Source organism: Macadamia integrifolia, chromosome 9 (assembly GCF_013358625.1).
Source record: "Macadamia integrifolia cultivar HAES 741 chromosome 9, SCU_Mint_v3, whole genome shotgun sequence".
Classification (NCBI taxonomy): Eukaryota; Viridiplantae; Streptophyta; class Magnoliopsida; order Proteales; family Proteaceae; genus Macadamia; species Macadamia integrifolia.
The window spans coordinates 22,292,285-22,310,396 of NC_056565.1; the positions used below are offsets into that span (position 1 = coordinate 22,292,285).

Here is an 18,112-nt window from a genome sequence, read left to right on the forward strand (position 1 = left end):
TGGTGGTTTTGCCCAAGAGAACAAAAGAAGAACAATAGAACATTTAACTGATATGGCCTTATAATACTTCAGGCTTCCAGACATTGGATAATAGAGAAACATCATTCATTGCTAACATTAAGATCATGCCCTCTATTATAGTTCAACACAAATTATGATGTGATGGGCGTAGTTGGACAGGTAAAGGAAAAGTATTTGAGGGGGAAATGGAAACTAGGAAAAGTAAATGCTCAAATAATGGCCAATGATGTTCTGATTTTAGTGAACCATGCTGCACCAACCGACTGACCTTGAAATCATGGATCACAGGAAAGTTACAGAAATTATGATGCCAATGGTAGGCGATCAACAAAATATGGATTCTAGGATGGCAACGGATCAGGTTCAGTGCAGGCTTTGGCTAGCTCAGACCTAAGCTTACTGTGGCCAAACCAATTGGATTGAGGAGAGAATCTGTAAAAACTGGATCCATGGAATGAAGCAGCACCAAGCCATGGCATGTGCCTCAATTTTATTGTTTCTTCTCATAATAATTCAGTAAGTGGAAGTGGGTGGGTGATTTATGAATGGTTTCAAAAATAAAAATAGATGACTAAGGAAAGTTTTTAACTACAGCTAGAGTGAATTAGAACAGGAGGTGGAGGGGTGGGTTATGGCTTTATGGGTAGGCGGTATGTGAATGTGTGAGATGGGGATTTGAGAATTGCGCAACTATGCAGTGAAAGTTCTAAATTTGCATCCCTGTACAAAAGTTGAAGAAGTTTCAGAATTAAACCTCTTTGGCCGTGTTAACTGTGATTACTGTGATACATTGGAAAATTACATGTCATATCCTCTTAACAGTCATGCATGAATATCTGTTATCTCCTAAAAACATAAAGGAACAATTCTGGCATGCCCAACAGCTTAATGAACAATCTTGCTTTAAAAGAATCAAATTCCTAAGGTACATAAATGTGACGTAGTTCTGTGATAGAAGGGGAAGCAAGGCCATTGCCGCATGTGCCACTGACAAACCAATCAGCATCGTAATTCTTTTTCCATTTATCTGCAAAAGACATTTATCAAAGATAATGTAAAAGATTACAAAGTGAAGGAAGTGTATTTATCAGCAAAAAGGAATTTATCAAAGACATTGTAAAAGAGTACAGAGTGAAGAAAGTGTATTAGGACAGCAAAATAGAGGGTTCTATGGCAAACCTTGGAAAGCTCATAGCTGGAAAATCAACTTCCAACTAGTGAAGCGACACTCAAATGAGATCTATATTTCATCCTCACACTTAATTGCACTGACTTCCAAAGCTGATACCTCCATTTATGGATCTTCCCCTTCAAATATGAATGCATGGAAAATAATTAAAAAACCAAGACAAGAAAAACTATTTAAGCATCCAATTACAACTACAATCTAGAAAGCAATAGTACTGTTCGAGTAGTTGTTAACTTCTACTACCTGTCTCACCACTCTTACTCTTGGCAGATCTGATTTCCTTGGCAGTCCAGCAATGTGATGGCAGGAATGCTCTTTGAGAAGGTAATTCAGCAATAAAAAGCAGAGTTTGTGCCCAACCAGCATATTTCCCGAATTTGCTCACAAATGCCTCTGCCACCCGAGTAAAATGCTTAGGAGTGAGACGTGTTCCTGCAAGCTCTGGAATAAGGTAACGAGTAGCTATCTGCACTTGGACTCCAACGAGTAGCTATCAGAACTTGATGAAGATCGTGAATAATAAATGTAACAGTTAGCAATGAGGAGGCAGTATTCTCATCAAAAGAGAGTCCATCAAGAGGGTTTTGAGGCTTGGTTCTTTACACTAGATTCCATATCCATCCCGCTGGTTGGACCCATCAAGCTGAGGCTTACGGAGCTCAAAACATGCCAAACAGTGTTTTTATGGACTTTTCCCAAATTCAAGCTTATCAGGTGCCCACATGTATGGGTATTGGATGGTTCTTTTTTTTTTTTTTTTGGAGAGGAGGCCCGGCAAGAGGGCAGGGGAGGGCTGGGGGGGGAGGGGCAATTAGAAGTACCTAAGAAAGAACAAATCTACACAAATTTGTAGTCAAATGTTTCAACAAAGGAAACAAGATATCAATACCTGCCACACATGTGTATCAACAGGAATAGCATGATGCTGGTCAAGAGAGAAGAGAGCTATACAGGCAGCGACCTTTGGACCAACTCCAGGTAAAGTTGAAAGGGCCTCAATTGTTTCATGCAAATCCAATTCACGAAGAGAAGCAAGCCACTCTGCACCTCCACCAGGTTTTGATTGCAAAGCTTTAGCTGTGCCAACTATATACTTAGCCCTACTCAGAATTGGCAGGATTAAAATCATGGAATGACCAAGTCAAAATCAAGATAAGAAGCGCAAGTAGCTCAGAAAAATTAAGTTTAAATGGAGGGAAAAGAGAGAACATATAACCACCAATTTGACCACAATCATGCAAAATAAACTATATTTTTTTCATTTTCTTTTTGGTACGATGGGAACCCTGTCTGAACACATTGACAAACAATATTTCTGCTAATGCCTAACAGCATTTTTTTTTTTAATTTTTTTTATTTATTTATTTATTTATTTTTTAAGAAAGATGGTGAAATCGTTGAAGTTGACTGAAAAAACATAAAATATGTCTAGAGAACCATGCCAGATTCAATTTCGCTATGTGAGGAGCACAATATATAAGCCTGTCTGCCATAAGTAACATGGAAAACAAACAGTGAGTCTGTTTTAAATCCCCAGTAACTTAAGAAGCAAAAAAATAATTTAATTAATAATTAATAGAAATAACTGTATTTGTAATTAAATGGTGGTTAAACTCGGATCACAGAGAAGATTCTAGAGTACAAGGACGAACCCTAATTCTAATTAAATGGTGGTTAGACTCGGATCACAGAGAAGATTCCAGAGTACATGGACAAACCCTAATTCTAATTAAATGGTGGTTAAACTCGGATCACAAAGAAGATTCCAGAGTACATGAATGAACCCTAAGGCAAGCACCTCCTAAGACAGTCTCATAGAGATAGTGTGACATAATGGGCATCAACTGGATGAAGAAATACCACTCCTTACTAATGTAGGACTGGAATTGACTACCAAACCAGACCCAAACTGCAGGAAATTATAAACCAAAGAACAACCAAAATTCCCTCAATAAGAGACAGCAACGGTAATTCAGAATTAACCAGTAAACAGAATTTGAAAAACCAGAAATAACAAACCCAGAATTCTGAATTGTCGAGTAGCAGAATTTATACCAGTAAGCAGAATCAATCAACAACAGAATTAGGACAGAGAACAGATCACAATTAGTCACCCCAGATTACAGAAATAGTATCGATCTGTCAGGACAGTAACACGGTGAATAAACTACCCAGTAGCAGTTTTAGAATTAAATCAGAAACTGTTTGAAGTACAAACAGTCTTCAATAATCAGAACACATATTCAGCAATCCAGAAAACACTATTCAGACCAGCAGAACCAGAATCCAGAATATAGAAGCTTCAGTCCACTAAAAGACAAAAATCTGGAGATTTCTAATATCTCATCAATGGCTGAGCAGAATCAGCCAATATTTGGATCGATCCTCACTGGTATAGGGAGGAACCTTCGATAAAAAAACTGGACCGATCGGACAACCAGATCTGGTCCCTCCAGCAGGGGCCGACTGCTCTGTTTTACAGAAAAAATTCTGGACAGAAGTAGAATGGAACTTACCTGGTTGCAGCCTTAGGAAACCTTGAAAAATATATAAGAACTTAAGAGAACAATATTTGAAGTAGACCTCCTGGACTTCACACTGCAAGGAGTCACTTGGATCGCACACCAAGTCCTTCTTCCTCGATCAAACTCAAGGAAACAGTCATGGATACCCAGCGGCAGCACAAGAGAGTTTTTTCCTAATAATTAAAATCGTGGGCTATGTCTGCCCTTCTCTTTATTTATATTAATGATGGGGAAGATTACAAATAATAGAAACTCTAAGCTTCTAAATATTGACTGAATAAAAAATCATGTAGTTACTAAAATTGGGAAATTGTAGTCTATGAAATTAGAAACTAACTTAGAACAGAAATTAGAAACTACTTTAGAACTGGAAATAGAAACTAAATACGACTAATATTAGAAACTATTATTCCCCATCACTAGCCCAAATTGTGGGTCAGCCACTAGGGTCACTAGGGTCGACTTTGGGCTTGGTCCTTCTCTTGTAGACTTGTCGGTGCTGCATCACTTATGGAGGCCAAAAGCCAAGGGGCCAATATGGGCAAATTGGCCATGCATATAAAGGGGACACTCCTAGGTCCAGTCAACAACCACAACAGTTCAAAGACTAGGTTTTCTTATAGGGTGTTTGACTTAGCTGCTGCATTTTTTTTATTTTTTTATTTTAAGTTATTCTCTATTTATTTAATTTTTCTCTTTTCAGGTCAATTTCTAGTTTCTTTATTTGAGGCAACTTAGGTTTACAGGGCTTCATCCAGTTATAAATGTTTGGTCCATTCAAGTCATCAGTGAAGTAGCCTTCCCAACTAGAAGTATTAAGAATCTACAATGTTGGACAACCAGCATCTCAAATAGATATAAAGGTGACTCGATTACTTGTTCACAACTTCGAGAAAAAATGGAGTCATCTAGTAGGGAATATTCTTGTTCACAACTTCGAATAAAATTGAATCATCGGGTAGGGAATATTCAGCAAATTGAAGCCCTAGGCCTCCATAGAAGCATCTCCTTCTCTCTAGTATTTTTCTGCATTTCTCCTCTTGCCTTCTTCTAGTTGATCTGGAGAGATCATTCAATCACTAAAGTTACAAAACCCTCAACTACACCACTCCTTCAAAATTTAACAACAATGATGCCGGGCACTTTTGAGAGAATTCATCCGAAACCGTAATTTCACCCTACTTAAACCTAATTACTTACTGGTTTTTGTGCTAAGTTCCCGTTTTAGAACAAATCATCACTAAACTTCACACTCTTCAATCTGAAACCAACACCCCATCACTCTACACAATTTCAAATCAAAACACTACATGATAACTCGCTGAATTTTCTATAAGGCAACCTGATTCCACCACCCATTTTTCTGAGACGCCCCCATTTTACCTACTGACCCTAATAGTTTTCACTAGTTTGTTGTTTGTTTTTTTGTTTTTTTAGTTTTTTTGTTTTTCTCTAATCTGCAGCTCAAATCCTAAATTTGAACGTGTGTCGAAGTTTCACTCCTTTCATTCCCCAAACCTAAAACCCTAGGTCCTGAAAAATTTCTAATCAAATCCCACATGACTCGTTACTAAAACCTAAACTGACCAGATCGAGGTTGTGTTTTTAGTACTGATGCATTTGTATCAACCTAAGCTCCACCCCACAACTCACTTATTATCCACAGCATGATAAAACTTGATCCATGGCCACCCCTATACTCAATTATCAAGATAATGTACCATTGAATTATTAGCAAACTTCGAATCCATGGCAACATTAACTTTAAAGATTAAATAGGCATCTTCTGAAGCATCATATAAAATTTCCTCCACTTCAAAATGATCAGGCAGGGAGATATTGAATTTGTCTTTACAGTAGGAGACATTAATAATCAGATATCAGATTAAAGAAGCCCATTTGAAAGACCTAAGCAATAAAAAGAATCCAACGATGACCAGCTATATAAATCCACCATACCTGTAATGGACTGATTCCATAGGCAGCATATGCCAGAAAAAAGATGCTGAATATATAATAGTCGCACAAAATCTTAATATAGACACTATTGCCAAACAAATGAACTAAAACTAAAAATATGGAATGGATTAGCACCTTCCCCCCCCCCTCTCTCCTCCGCTTATTAATTTTATACATTAAATTAGTGGATATTTTAGATGACTACCATTATTCAACTACATAGCAATCAGTTCAGTTTTATGCCTGGTAGATCCACGACGGAGACGATTTCCCTTCTTAGGAGGCTTATGGAAAGGTCGAGAACCTATAAGAAAGATCTCCATATTGATGCAGGTTAATAACCAAAATAGACTTGCTTTATTAGGAATATGCCTAGGGTTGGGTTGTATATGTGTTGGGCGTTCAGTCCATGTGATTTGGAGTGTATTGGGCCATTTTTATGGGTCTAAAAGAGGGGTTCTACGATTAAGTACGATATTACTAGTTAGTTTCTATTTTTCATTGGTTTCCTATTTAATTGGGGTTTGATGTGGTTAATTAGTTTCTAATTTCAGTCATTAGTTAGTTTCTACATTCAGTCCTTGTATTTTCCTAGTTTCTATTTTTAATTTTAGTAACTAGAGGACTTGCTTTTATTTAGTTTCCTATTTCAGTTTTGGAAACTAAAGTGAGTTTCTATTATTTGTAAACCCCCATCATTATTATACATAAAGCAGAGGGATCCAATTAAGCCCTACGATTTATGAATAAAAAAAAGAAGCTTGCTGATATGTCTCTGCTGAGACTGCTGTGTGTTTGATCACAGTGTAAGGGAGTGGTGTTTGATCTATTCGACTCCTTGCAGTGGAAAGCCCGGGAGGATCTACTACAAGTGTTTTCTTCTTCTTCAAGTGTTTTCTCTCTTCTTCAAGGCTATTTACAAGGTTTTTTTTATAGTTCTACAAGCTAGGTAACAGATCTGGTCTAATGTAGGACTAGATTTGACAAATCAAACTAGACCCAAAACTGTAGGAAAGTTAAACCAAAGAACAACCAATAACCACTCAACTGTTATCAGCAACAACAGTCCAACAATAACCAGTCAACAGTCCTTGAAGAAACCAGAATTAGCAGATCCACAATCAGGAATTTCAGGAAGCAGAGTTTGCATCAACAATTAGAAGTTCCAGCAACAGAAATAGAGTAATTGAATAAGAGGGATCAGAATCAAAACATAGCAGAACCAGATAACCAAATCATAATTCGATTCTGGGACAGCAGGTTCTGAGAATAGGCAATCGATCCTAACAAATTCAGAATCTTCCACACCAGATGTTTAAGTGACAAATAAAAAAATCTAAATACTGAATAGCAGGTCTATTCCATCGGGAAAACATAGGCAGCAATCAACAATAGCAGCTAACACAAATTAGGCAACAATTTCTGGGCAGAAATCACCATCGACCAGCACTGAAGAAAACTCAGAAACTGACAAATCCATGGTCTGATCAGTACCAAACTTGGATCGAGTCCCCTTCAGAATGACCCTAGCACTCGACCAAAACTACAAGGCCATCAGGTGGCCAGAACTCCAGAACAGATTGGGTGGACAGAATAGAAGACAGAGGTTCAAAACCCAGAAAATTCTGCAGAAAAATTCAGTTACTTACCTGTTCTGCTAAAAGATATTAAAACAATATGAAAAAGAAGAGCACACTTGTAGTAGACCCTCCCGGGCTTCCCATCGCAAGAAGTCGAATGGATCAAACACTTCCTTCCACTGTGATCAAACACACAGCAATCCCAGCAGAGACATAGCAGCAAGCTTCTTTTTTTTCATTCATAAATCGTGGGCTACTAATGAGCCTTCTCTTTATTATAATAGTGATGGGGGTTACATAAAATACAAACTAACTTTAGTTTCCAAAAACTGTAATAGAAACTTACAAAATAGAAACTCTTCTAGTTACTAAAACTGAAAATTGAAACTAGGAAAATTAGAAGCTTAAAAAAATAACTACTACTTATTTTAGAAACTAAGACTGAAATTAGAAACTAAATAAACCCATCAAGCCAATCTAAAAGGGAAACTAACTAGCAATCCCGTACTCAATCTTAGAACCCCCCTTTTGGATCCATAAAAATGGCCCAATACAATCAAAACACATGGGATCAAATGCCCATGTATGGAACCCAATCCAAATAAGCCTATTTTGGTGATTAATCTGCATCATGGTCTTTTCTTAATTTCTGGTTCTGGAACTCCCAGATTTCTTCTATTCGATCCTTCATTGATCAGAGTACCCAGCCACCTGATGAATCCCATCTTCTGGTTGAGTATGATACCTAATGATAGGATGGTTCGATCCTAATTTGGAGAACATCAGACCAAGGATTTGATTGTTATGAAGTTTTTCCCTATTCTAGCCGATTCTGGTTAGTTCAGATTCTGCCCAGAAATTTGAGTCGATCTGTTCTGAATATTGCTGATTGGTTGTTGGTTTATTCTTCATTGTTTTAGTCTTGTTAGTTGGTGATTTAAGTCCTAAGGGTTGCTACTGATTTGACCCTCAAAAGTATTGCCTATTGGAATCAATAATAGCCTGCGGGATTATGATGTATTATTCTGATTTTTCTGTTATGTTGATGGGCTGGTTCTAGTTGTTCTTTGGTTTAAAATTTCTGCAGTTTAGGTCTAGTTTGACTTGTCAAATCTAGTCCTACATTACATATGGTCTTTATTGACATAGAAAAAGCCTATGACAGAGTCCCCAAAGAACTCTTCTGGCATGTATTGGGGAAGAAAGGGGTGGCATGTAAATATATAGATATTATCAAAGACATATACGAGGGCATGGAGGCGAGTGTAAGAACTATGGGAGGTCAAGGCAATGAGTTCCCAATCACCATTGGGTTACATCAGGGATCTGCTTTAAGTTCTTATCTGTTTACAGTTATTATGGATGATTTAACCAAGAACATTCAAGGGGAGGTTCCGTGGTGTATACTCTTCGCCGACGATATTGTGCTAGTGGCAGAGATCAACGAAAGGTTAGAGTTATGGAGATGTACCCTGGAATCTAGGGGTCTTAAGATAAGTAGCACAAAGACGGAGTATATGGTATGTAACTTTAATCACTCGAGGACGGATAGCGATGTGGTGAAACTTGAGGAGAGAGCGATCCCTCAAACTCAAAGCAATCATTTCAGATAATTGGGGTCAATCATAAACAAAGAGGGTGAGATAGATGATGATGTGTCCCACAAAATTAAAGTAGGATGGACGCAGTGGAGGAGTGCTGTGAGATCGACGTATTCCCCTAATGCTTAAAGAAAAATTCTACAGGACAGTCATAAAACCAGGAATGATATATAGGGCAGAATGTTGGGCTGTCATGAAGTATAACAAAGATAAGTTGAGTGTAATTGAAATGAGGATGTTGAGATGGATGTGCGGAAAAACTAGGAGGGATGATCGGGTTAGAGCCGATTTGGGAGTGGCTCCGATTAAGGACAAGTTTAGAGAATGTCCCTTAAGGTGGTTTGGACATGTTCTGCGTAGACCTTTGAATAGTCCTGTAAGGCCAAATTCAGATGAAGGGAGCTAGAAAAGATAGGGGTAAGCCTAAAATGACCATGAAGAGCTGGTAAGGAAGGGCCATGCAGAAGCTCGGTCTAGACCCTAGTATGACATCAAATAGAGCTGTTTGGCGGGCAAAGATCCATGCTATTGATCGCTTTTGGGTGGGATGTCCTGGAGGTGTGGCTTTGTTTCCTTACCCTTTCTTTCCTTCACTTTTATTTTGGACACTTGTCCATTGTGGATCCATGTGGCCAACCCCACTGTTGTTGTTTTTTTGCTTGTTTATAGTAAGTCTCATGCCCATGCTACTCAGGCTTGGAAACAAATGCACTTGTTCATTTTGCGGTGCACCTAAAGTTAGACGTCTTTTGAAAATACGTTCATTAATATGTGGTACAATATTACGCATGAGAAAACAAATGGAGGAGATACTAGTAGCATAAGATAAACTCTGGTCCATAAATTCAGTCATAGTAATTTATTTATTTTTTTAAGTAAGACAGTCATAGTAATTCATAAAAAACAACATTAGCAGTTCAACCATCAGAAAAAGCAATAAAATTCCAATTAAGAGAACAATCGCCAGAAATTCTCATAAAATTCAACTCAATCAAAATGCAGTTACTGTTTAAAAGAAAGAGAAGTTAAACCTGTAACCAAATCCTGCCTCTCGAAGCTCCTCCTCCGACACCAGAGACAATCGTTCCAAAGATGGGAACTCATGGAATTCGAACCCTTCTACGGTCCCCAAACAATTTCCTAACGAAGAAATAAAATCCACCATTCGTGTAATTCTCCCAATATTATTGTTAGAGGAACAGAGAAACTGAATGAGGCACTCAACAGGGTCTTGCCTGAGAACACGGGCACCGCCCAAATGTGGAGCTAAGTCAGCAAACCTTGAATCAGAAGCCGAGAAAGCCTTCCACATATCACCAAGCGAGATATCCACATTGAGGAAATCAACAAGGGCAGCCCTGGCATCAACTTCATCAGTAGTAGTTCGGTGAAGGAAGAAACCCACATCGCCATTGCCATCATCGAGCTGCCTCAGGGAGAAGAGGTGGTTCTTCACCACACCTGTGTACTGAAAATGGCCTGTTTGCTTCCATCTGAAGGTCTGACCAGTGGGGAAAGTGAGAGGCAAGAAGAGCTCTGACTTTCCCAGGTTGAGTGTTTCCCATTTGAGGGTTCTGGTTTGGTTCTCTCTTGAGGTTATTAGGGTTTCTTTGGTGGAGGATTTGAGGCTGGTCGAGAAGATTGCAGTGAGGTTTCTCTTGGATTTTTTGAAAGAAGAAGACGATATTGAAATTGATTTCTTTGTTTCAATGGGTTTTGGTGTTGGAGGTGTTTTTGAAGGATTTTGTGGTTTCATGGCAGGAATTTTAGCCGTTGGTCTCTGCCTCTTCATGCTTGGCAGAGCTCTCAAAGGCGAGAAAGGAAAAACGAGGCTTGCGAGTGAAATATGAGAGAGAGAGAGAGAGAGAGAGAGAAAGAGGTTCCTTCGATAGGAGTGCTCGTTGTTTTTAAACTTCAGATTGGCATCACTTGACAATTAAGCCCATCTTTGTATTGGCATTATTCCTTTAGATACCAATCCAACAGTTTGACGGGACCATGTAGGGTAACATTCCTTAATTCAAGGTCCAGAGAGTAGAAATAGGGTGAGGGTTAGCAGGGGTTGAAGGATTCTGTACAATTATCAGAAAAACATAAAGAATTTTTTTGCACACTACAATCAATTGGGAGTTACAAAATAGTACATCCATGTGGGCTCGAAATATGAGTGAAAAAATTCCATGATTATCTACTTTTGAATTTCTTTTACAAACTTACCCACCCAAGGTTTCATGTAACAACAATATTTAAAATCAGGTTTGGGTTTACAAAACTAATTTCATATTTGACTAATAACTTCATAGTGAATGGAAATATGTTGTGTTGTCTTTAGTCACCTTCAAACTGTTACTCAGGATGTAGAGGCGGGCCATGTTGTATGATCTCAACTATTTCCTCCCCACATGTTGTATGGTGAAAACATTCTCTGTCGTGGGTGTGGCGAGCATCCGATGGTCAGAACAACATCAGGGTGTGTGTCGATGTCATATCGATTATTCGATGCTCTCCACACTACCGCACCCACGGCAAACAATAATCACTTTGTTATATGATCTTAGTTATATATATAAGCAACAATGGGATTGCCAATGGTTCAAGCCTTGTGGGAGATAATAACAAGTAAATACAACAGAGGTATTTTGAAACTTTTTTTTTCCTTTGCTAACGACGGGTATCCAGGCCTTTGGCCTGATTAGTCCCGTGGTCTCATACTAATCCCACAATCATATGGATCGAGTCATTTCGAGATTGAATAAGAACTATTCAACTTTCATCGAAAACAGTGAAAAACACTAAATACCCCATGTAAATGTTTTAAAAAAGATGGAAAAAATCGAATTTAAAACCACATGCTTCCTGAGGTATTTTGAAACTTATTTTTCATTTGTAACTTCATTTAATACAACACCTGTCATAATGTGACAAACACTGACTAAATGATAACTTTCTTGAGATTAGTACAATAAAGCCTAAAGTTACATTTTTTGTTGCAGTCTAAAAAAACACTTGGTTAAGTCTAATACACATAAAGCCCAAGTTTCATTTTGTTACAGTCCTGTTCCACCTCCATAACATCTTTAGATGTATTAAGGATCCTCTCCACCCCAAGTGCATATATGAACTTCCTTATTCACTCTGGTAATCTAATATCTGCAAGATCCTCTCTGTAAACAACACCATTTGATGCATTGACATCATCAGCTCCATCTAATCCCTTCTCCATTTGGGTCTGGACATTATGATCCAGCTCAGGTGCATCTATGAAAGTCACTACTGTATCTTTCCGGAATGTTAAGTAGAAGAGAGAGAGAATGTATATGACCATGAGAGGGAAAACAAAGATACCAATAAATACATTTCCAACTTTTGGTAGATTGTTGTGGGTCAGCCAATCTACATAGCTTGTACTCAAGTAATAGCTGTTGATCCCTATGGTGCATAACACCATGATCCAAGTGATTACTATGATCTACAAACATAACAAAAGCAAAAAAAATTGATGAGTTCCTTATATCTTCTTTTAGCAAAAAGAATTACCTAAGAGAAAGTAATCAAGTTATAAGAAGTAGAACCCACAAAGAAAGAGTTCTTGTGTGGCCCCATCTTGTTAGCACTGCCACTGAACTTGAGGAGAGGAATGAGAGCAAATGGGAGCTGAAAGGATAGCATCATCTGCAGTATTCATTAAAAACAAACTGATTCAATAAGCTAGTGATTAATTTAACTTTAGACAAATAATTTAAGACTAACTTACGAACCGAAGCTACGATGATCAATCGTCCTGCCCCGGAAGAGCCACCAATGATGGATACAATCAAGCTAGGTGCAATTGCAATGGTCCGGGTCACCAAATTCCTCTTCCAGTTCTTCATCTTAAGGTTTAAGAATCCCTAGTTGGTTTAAAATCTTAAACTATGTCAGATGATGCAGAACAAATTATGAAATGCAAACAAATTAGTTTTAGCCTCACAACTGATTACCTGCATGATAAATTGTCCAGCATAAGTACCAGTAATGGTAGAACTCTGTCCTGAAGCTAGTAATGCAATGGCATAAATGGTGGAACTTGATTTCCCTAATGCATTCTGTAAATAAATGTGAGAAATTGTTAAAATTGATGTTTCATTAACAAGTACATAATTAGGATTCTGAGAGACACCATCATCTCTAACCTTTAGAAGGAAAGAAGCAGAATCAAGTGTGAGATTGTTGCATCTATCAAGATCCTGCTGGGAAAGGTTGTCAGCAAAGCAAACAGTTCCTGATACTATAACCATTGTGACATTGATTAGAAATGCTATGAATAGCGCGAATCCGGTCTCTATCATGTAGAACCTACAGGCATCCTGTAAATCCAAGGAACCACATTCAATATATACATCATAAGATTCAAGTTTTATCCCTCAAAGCCATTTCCTTAAGATTAATAGGAACACAAATTCATATTTATCTTTTGTTTCTTTCATTCTCTCTCAAAAAATGAACATAGATTGGATGTAAATCTTTTGTATCATCTTACATTGATGCTACTGGCATATGGTGGTATCTTCCTTGAGAGGACTAGAGCAGAGTGGAGAAAGAGATTAGGCCTGTACAGCATGAAAGAAAAATAAAATGATCAAGCCTTCATGCACCAACTGTTTGTGACATTTCATGGAAGGCTTTGAACAATGGCAAGAATCTTACGGCGATAAAATGGCACCCAATAGTGCGATAGCATCACCGGTAGCACCACCACTGAGCTTGGGGATGAACATTCCTTCTAAGACCTTTGAAGCAGGTGGTTTTACGTAACTTAATTCCGCGAAATAACATGCCGCCATCACAAATATAAGTAATGCAATCAACATTTCCAGCTTCCGAACCTGACCAAAGACCATGGAAATAAAAGGAAAGTAGTGATCACTTGATAGTAATTTTTCATCATCTTCATCTTCATCAATTGTTATAATGCTTGGGAATGTTCTCTTTAACTGTTTGGGATTTTAGAAAAGGGGGAGGATAGGCATGCCGCTGACTTGTTTCTAAGGAATGGATGAGAGAGACAGACACAAGGCGGTCAGCCTATTCTCTTTTAAAATTTTTAGTTTTCCTATCAATTATAGCCCATGCATCTAGTATTGAGAAAGGTGAAGTAGACTCAAATATTGTTCGGCTTCTAAGGAACTCCCCCAAGAAAAGACTTGTTCAAGAGGAGGAAACCCAAAATTTAAAAACTCTCCCTTCAAATTACGAGGAATAATATACCAAACTGTCATGTCAACATCTATATATGATCAAGATTTTGTTACTGTGGGTGCATGAGGAAGGAAGCTTCAAAAGGAGTGTGGAAAGAAAGAAGTGTGAGTGTGGAACAAGAAGAGAGTAAGATTAGTGTGTGAGCTCGTACTGTGGCAAGTAGAGTTCCCTCTTGGATAATGATTTCTCTAGATAGTACTCGAGGTTACCAATAATTTTGAAAAATAATTCTCATTTACAAGGTGAAGTACAAGAGCAAAATACTCTCACCTCGATCAGTATTGATAAGAAAAACATAGGAAACACTTTTCCTTCTTCTCTTGATAGAAAAAACACACCTCTCATAGGTGGTCTAAAGAACTCTATAAATGAAAAAGTTTTTTGACACCAATAGAAGCATAATGGTTGTCTATTCTTGTTGGTGATATGACCATGTTGATCTCATTCAATATTTTTTTTCGTATATCACTAAATATTCGTCATCAACCATATCGTCAAAATGCTTCTTATGAGTTCATATCCACGAATTATCGCCATGGATGGCCCCAAATAACCGTCATGGCGTCATATGGCCAAATCCCCTCCATAACGCCATATTGATTTGCTACCAGTCCCATACCGATAGAGATACGCATCGGATTGCTATTGATGTCATAATAGATCGGCATCGATCGGTATCGTATCATCAGGAGAGAGAAGGATGTGGTATGATTGAATATTAGAAAACTAAAAAGTTAGGAAAGAATGACAAACGGTAGTTTGGTCTTTTGAGAGCTGTCTCGATCTCTCTCTCTCCCCCTTGTGATTAACCTGTTGATGATAAGGATGATGTTATTTAGGCTAAAAAAAATTATATTTATATGGATGAGGGTTCCTAAAAGTCAGTGTGACCCTTAAATCAGCTTGTTGGTCAATGATACTAGCGGAGACATCAATTGGGGTGAGAGATTTCTACTTTTCGTAATGGGTGGGATGATAATTTCCCCCCACTCCCCCCCACCGTACCTAAGAGTGGAGGCCACCCTGCCTTTTTGGCTTCTATTTCCTTATTTGATTGATAAATTAATCTGATTTGTTTTCGTGAGCAAACATTAAAAAAGTGTGAAAGGCAATGTGGCCCTTATGCTCAGACATAGAAAGGGACAAAATGATTGTCTCTCCTCTCATGAAAGATGGAAATTCAACCCTTGTATGCGCTTCACATTGGCCTAGCTGTTGATATAAAAGCCACGTTGCCTTTCAATGAACTTTGTCCCATAAATATAATATTTTTTTTCTTGTGATAGGCCCCTGTGCTCATACACAGGGGGTGCAACCTCAGGCAGAGGCATGGTGGTCATTATATGATGAGGCCTTGTATGGACATAAAACTTTGTCCGATATAATATATAATGTTCAATCGCACATTAACATGGAAAAATTGTCTCCCCTTACAGGAGGACCCTAGGTGGTGAATAAGCTAGACATTCTCAAGAGGTCATGTTCATGTGACTAGCATGAGTTAATAAGTACTTATCATGACTTATTCCGAGAAAATAAACATGAAAATAGTAAGAGCTAATCTGGTACTAGTGGTTGCAATGAGCTTGTAGCTCTATGGGCGTTGCCAACTATAGATCCTACATAAGGCACAAGAGGTCTTGTGTTTGAACCTCCGTTTGTCCCACCTAATTCTCCCCTCCCACTCCCCTTTGCCCTTGGCCCCGATCTCTAAGCTCTAGCTAGATGATGATTGGGTATTTAATGATCAAAAAAATAAAAAATAAAAATGAAAAAGAAAAGGCAAGAGCTAACCCATCAATTATATTTTACATATTAAAAAAAGAAAAGAAAAGAAAAGAAAAGAAACAATTAAATAGTTATCAATTATTATCACTACCATTTAGTACTAGATCATCTCAAGTTTTCAACATAGAAGTTGGTAGTGGTTCAAGTGGACTTAGGTCGCTCCTCACAAAGTTCTTGTCTCTCCAATCTTGGACCAAAAATGGATGCGTTATATAAATGTATAGATATATGTCAATTTCAATCTTCTTCTTTTTTAATTTACAAACAAATCTAAATGATAAAGAGATATTACCCCATATCTCTGTAGACCCAGAAGCAAGAGAGCGCTGGAGCCAGTTATGAGAACTCCTGCCCATGTTGGGATGTGGAACAATATGTTGAGTGCAAATGCTGTTCCAATCACTGTAATATAACCAAATAAAGGTAAACCCATTGTTAAATCTTCTCTCATATATTCAGGGTTTCTTTCCATTTAGATAATAAAGGAAGAAGAAGAAGATGAACAAGAAGAAATTATAAACAAGATAATAATTAAATTAAGAAGATAAAGAGAAAGTTAGAAAATAAAGAGAATGAAGACCTTCAGGAATATCGGCAGCAATAGCTCCAATCTCTGCCAGAAACCATAGGCAATAAGTCACGTATTTGGGGTATTCTAACTTACATAGCTCTGACAAGTGTTTGCCTGCAAGACCCACCAAGATATAGAGAAGAGATCAATTAAGATTGAAATTATAGTAGTAGCTGGAACTAGGTTAATTGAGATTGAAGTTAAGATTATATATTTATGTATACCAGTTGTTACCCCCAGATTGGCAGCCAGTGATTGGATTATGAAAACAAACAGCAACCCAATGAGGACGACCCATAATAGCTGATAGAGAGATAAGAGAGAAAGGTATCTTTTGCTAAGTTTCACTATTGCATGTGGAGCTACATACTTGCAGTATTTGAGCTTTGTAGTAGATTAATTACCTCATATCTATGATTAGCTCCCGATTGGAGGTCGGTTTCCACTGCAAGATAACAAGTTAATTACATACAAGAGAGAGAGAGAGAGAGAGAGAGAGAGAGAGAGAGAGTACATACAGTTGCCTGGGTCAAGATAAGCTATAGAGACGAGGAAACCAGGACCAACAAAGGTCAAGAACTCTTTCCAGCGAGGTTTCTAATCATTAGAGAAAATTAAATACAGTTAATGGAAGTGATTAAATGAAACTTTCTAAGAAATGTTAATAAAATAGAAAGACAATGGAGAAAAGAAGAGTATAGGAGTGGACCTTGGAAGCAGGATCATCTTGTTCATGGAATTTCTTGTCTTCACTTGGAGGAAAGGAGGGCGAGGACATCTCCTCCACATGGGCTATGCGGTTGCTTCCTCTTCCCCATGATGAAGAGTCCCTCCCGATCTGTTGTTGTTGCTGTTGCTGCACTTCCATCTCTCTCTCTCTCTCTCTGAGCTCTCTTCTCCCTACCATATGATCCAACCCTTCATTTCTGTTGTGGATTTATAGACAGAGAAAGCAGAAACTGTAGTGTAGCTGGGAACACATCCAGTGCACACTGGATCTGGGGAGGGTTATAAAAAGAGAGGCCAGAGGGTCATAATGTACACGTGCATGCCACTTAATTATGATGGCAGATTAAACAGTCAGGATATAATATTATGTGACCAAAGAACAAACTATGCCCTCAACTTTTAGTAGGTTTTATTATACCAAAAAACACTTTTAGTAGGTATTGCAATCCTTAATTTCACCAAAGGATATAGTAGGTATTGCAATCCTTAATTTCACCAAAGGATATAGTATGCCTCAAAGTCTATGTCAGTTGTAAGTCCTGGACATATCGAGGGCAGTCAGCAGCACCACAAACCTAACCTGATGTCCTAGGTTTAATATTCCGAATTGGACATGGGGTTATCAATTAAGAGACAAGTCACCTTCTCTTCACTCATTGATATGGTACTATCTTAGTCGTATTTGAGACTTATCTACACCAGGACTCTTAACTAAAGGGAAGAATGTGAAACTAGCTTAATGTTGCCCTCATGATTTTAAAAGGTTTCATGAGAGAATGATGACTCTAAGGCTATGTTTGGTAACGTTCTAGAAAAATGTTTTTGGAGTTTTTTTTTATCTATGTGAACGAAAAAAATGAATAAAGCTTTTGGTGCATTTATGCCGTGTTTCATTTTTTTTTTTAACAAAA

At 38.0% G+C, this 18,112-nt stretch overlaps 2 protein-coding genes across 3 annotated transcripts in view; both read right to left on the reverse strand.

Moving 5' to 3' along the window:
* Positions 1-752: 752 nt before the first annotated feature.
* Positions 753-10,766, reverse strand: LOC122089479 (N-glycosylase/DNA lyase OGG1). Of its 2 annotated transcripts, none has more exons than XM_042659239.1 (5): positions 9,907-10,766; positions 2,100-2,310; positions 1,463-1,676; positions 1,201-1,329; positions 753-1,048 (listed from the first exon to the last, which is right to left on the reverse strand). In XM_042659239.1, the coding sequence occupies exons 1-4, from the start codon at positions 10,665-10,667 to the stop codon at positions 1,316-1,318; spliced, it is 1,200 nt and encodes a 399-aa protein (XP_042515173.1). In that variant the 5' UTR covers positions 10,668-10,766; the 3' UTR covers positions 753-1,048; positions 1,201-1,315. The 2 variants fall into 2 exon arrangements, with proteins under 2 accessions (XP_042515173.1, XP_042515172.1); XM_042659238.1 differs by having other exon boundaries at positions 1,454-1,676; positions 9,907-10,764.
* Positions 10,767-11,930: 1,164 nt separating this feature from the next.
* LOC122089621 overlaps positions 11,931-18,112 on the reverse strand; it is a 17,762-nt gene continuing 11,580 nt past the window's right edge. Inside the window, exons 5-17 of the mRNA XM_042659341.1 lie at positions 17,182-17,398; positions 16,991-17,069; positions 16,877-16,917; positions 16,697-16,775; positions 16,482-16,586; positions 16,194-16,303; positions 13,562-13,740; positions 13,395-13,464; positions 13,048-13,221; positions 12,856-12,960; positions 12,634-12,765; positions 12,452-12,547; positions 11,931-12,344 (exon numbers count right to left, since the gene is read on the reverse strand). Of these exons, the coding sequence (XP_042515275.1) occupies positions 12,006-12,344; positions 12,452-12,547; positions 12,634-12,765; positions 12,856-12,960; positions 13,048-13,221; positions 13,395-13,464; positions 13,562-13,740; positions 16,194-16,303; positions 16,482-16,586; positions 16,697-16,775; positions 16,877-16,917; positions 16,991-17,069; positions 17,182-17,398 (1,726 nt within the window). The 3' untranslated portion in view covers positions 11,931-12,005. The remainder of the gene's footprint in view (positions 12,345-12,451; positions 12,548-12,633; positions 12,766-12,855; positions 12,961-13,047; positions 13,222-13,394; positions 13,465-13,561; positions 13,741-16,193; positions 16,304-16,481; positions 16,587-16,696; positions 16,776-16,876; positions 16,918-16,990; positions 17,070-17,181; positions 17,399-18,112) is intronic.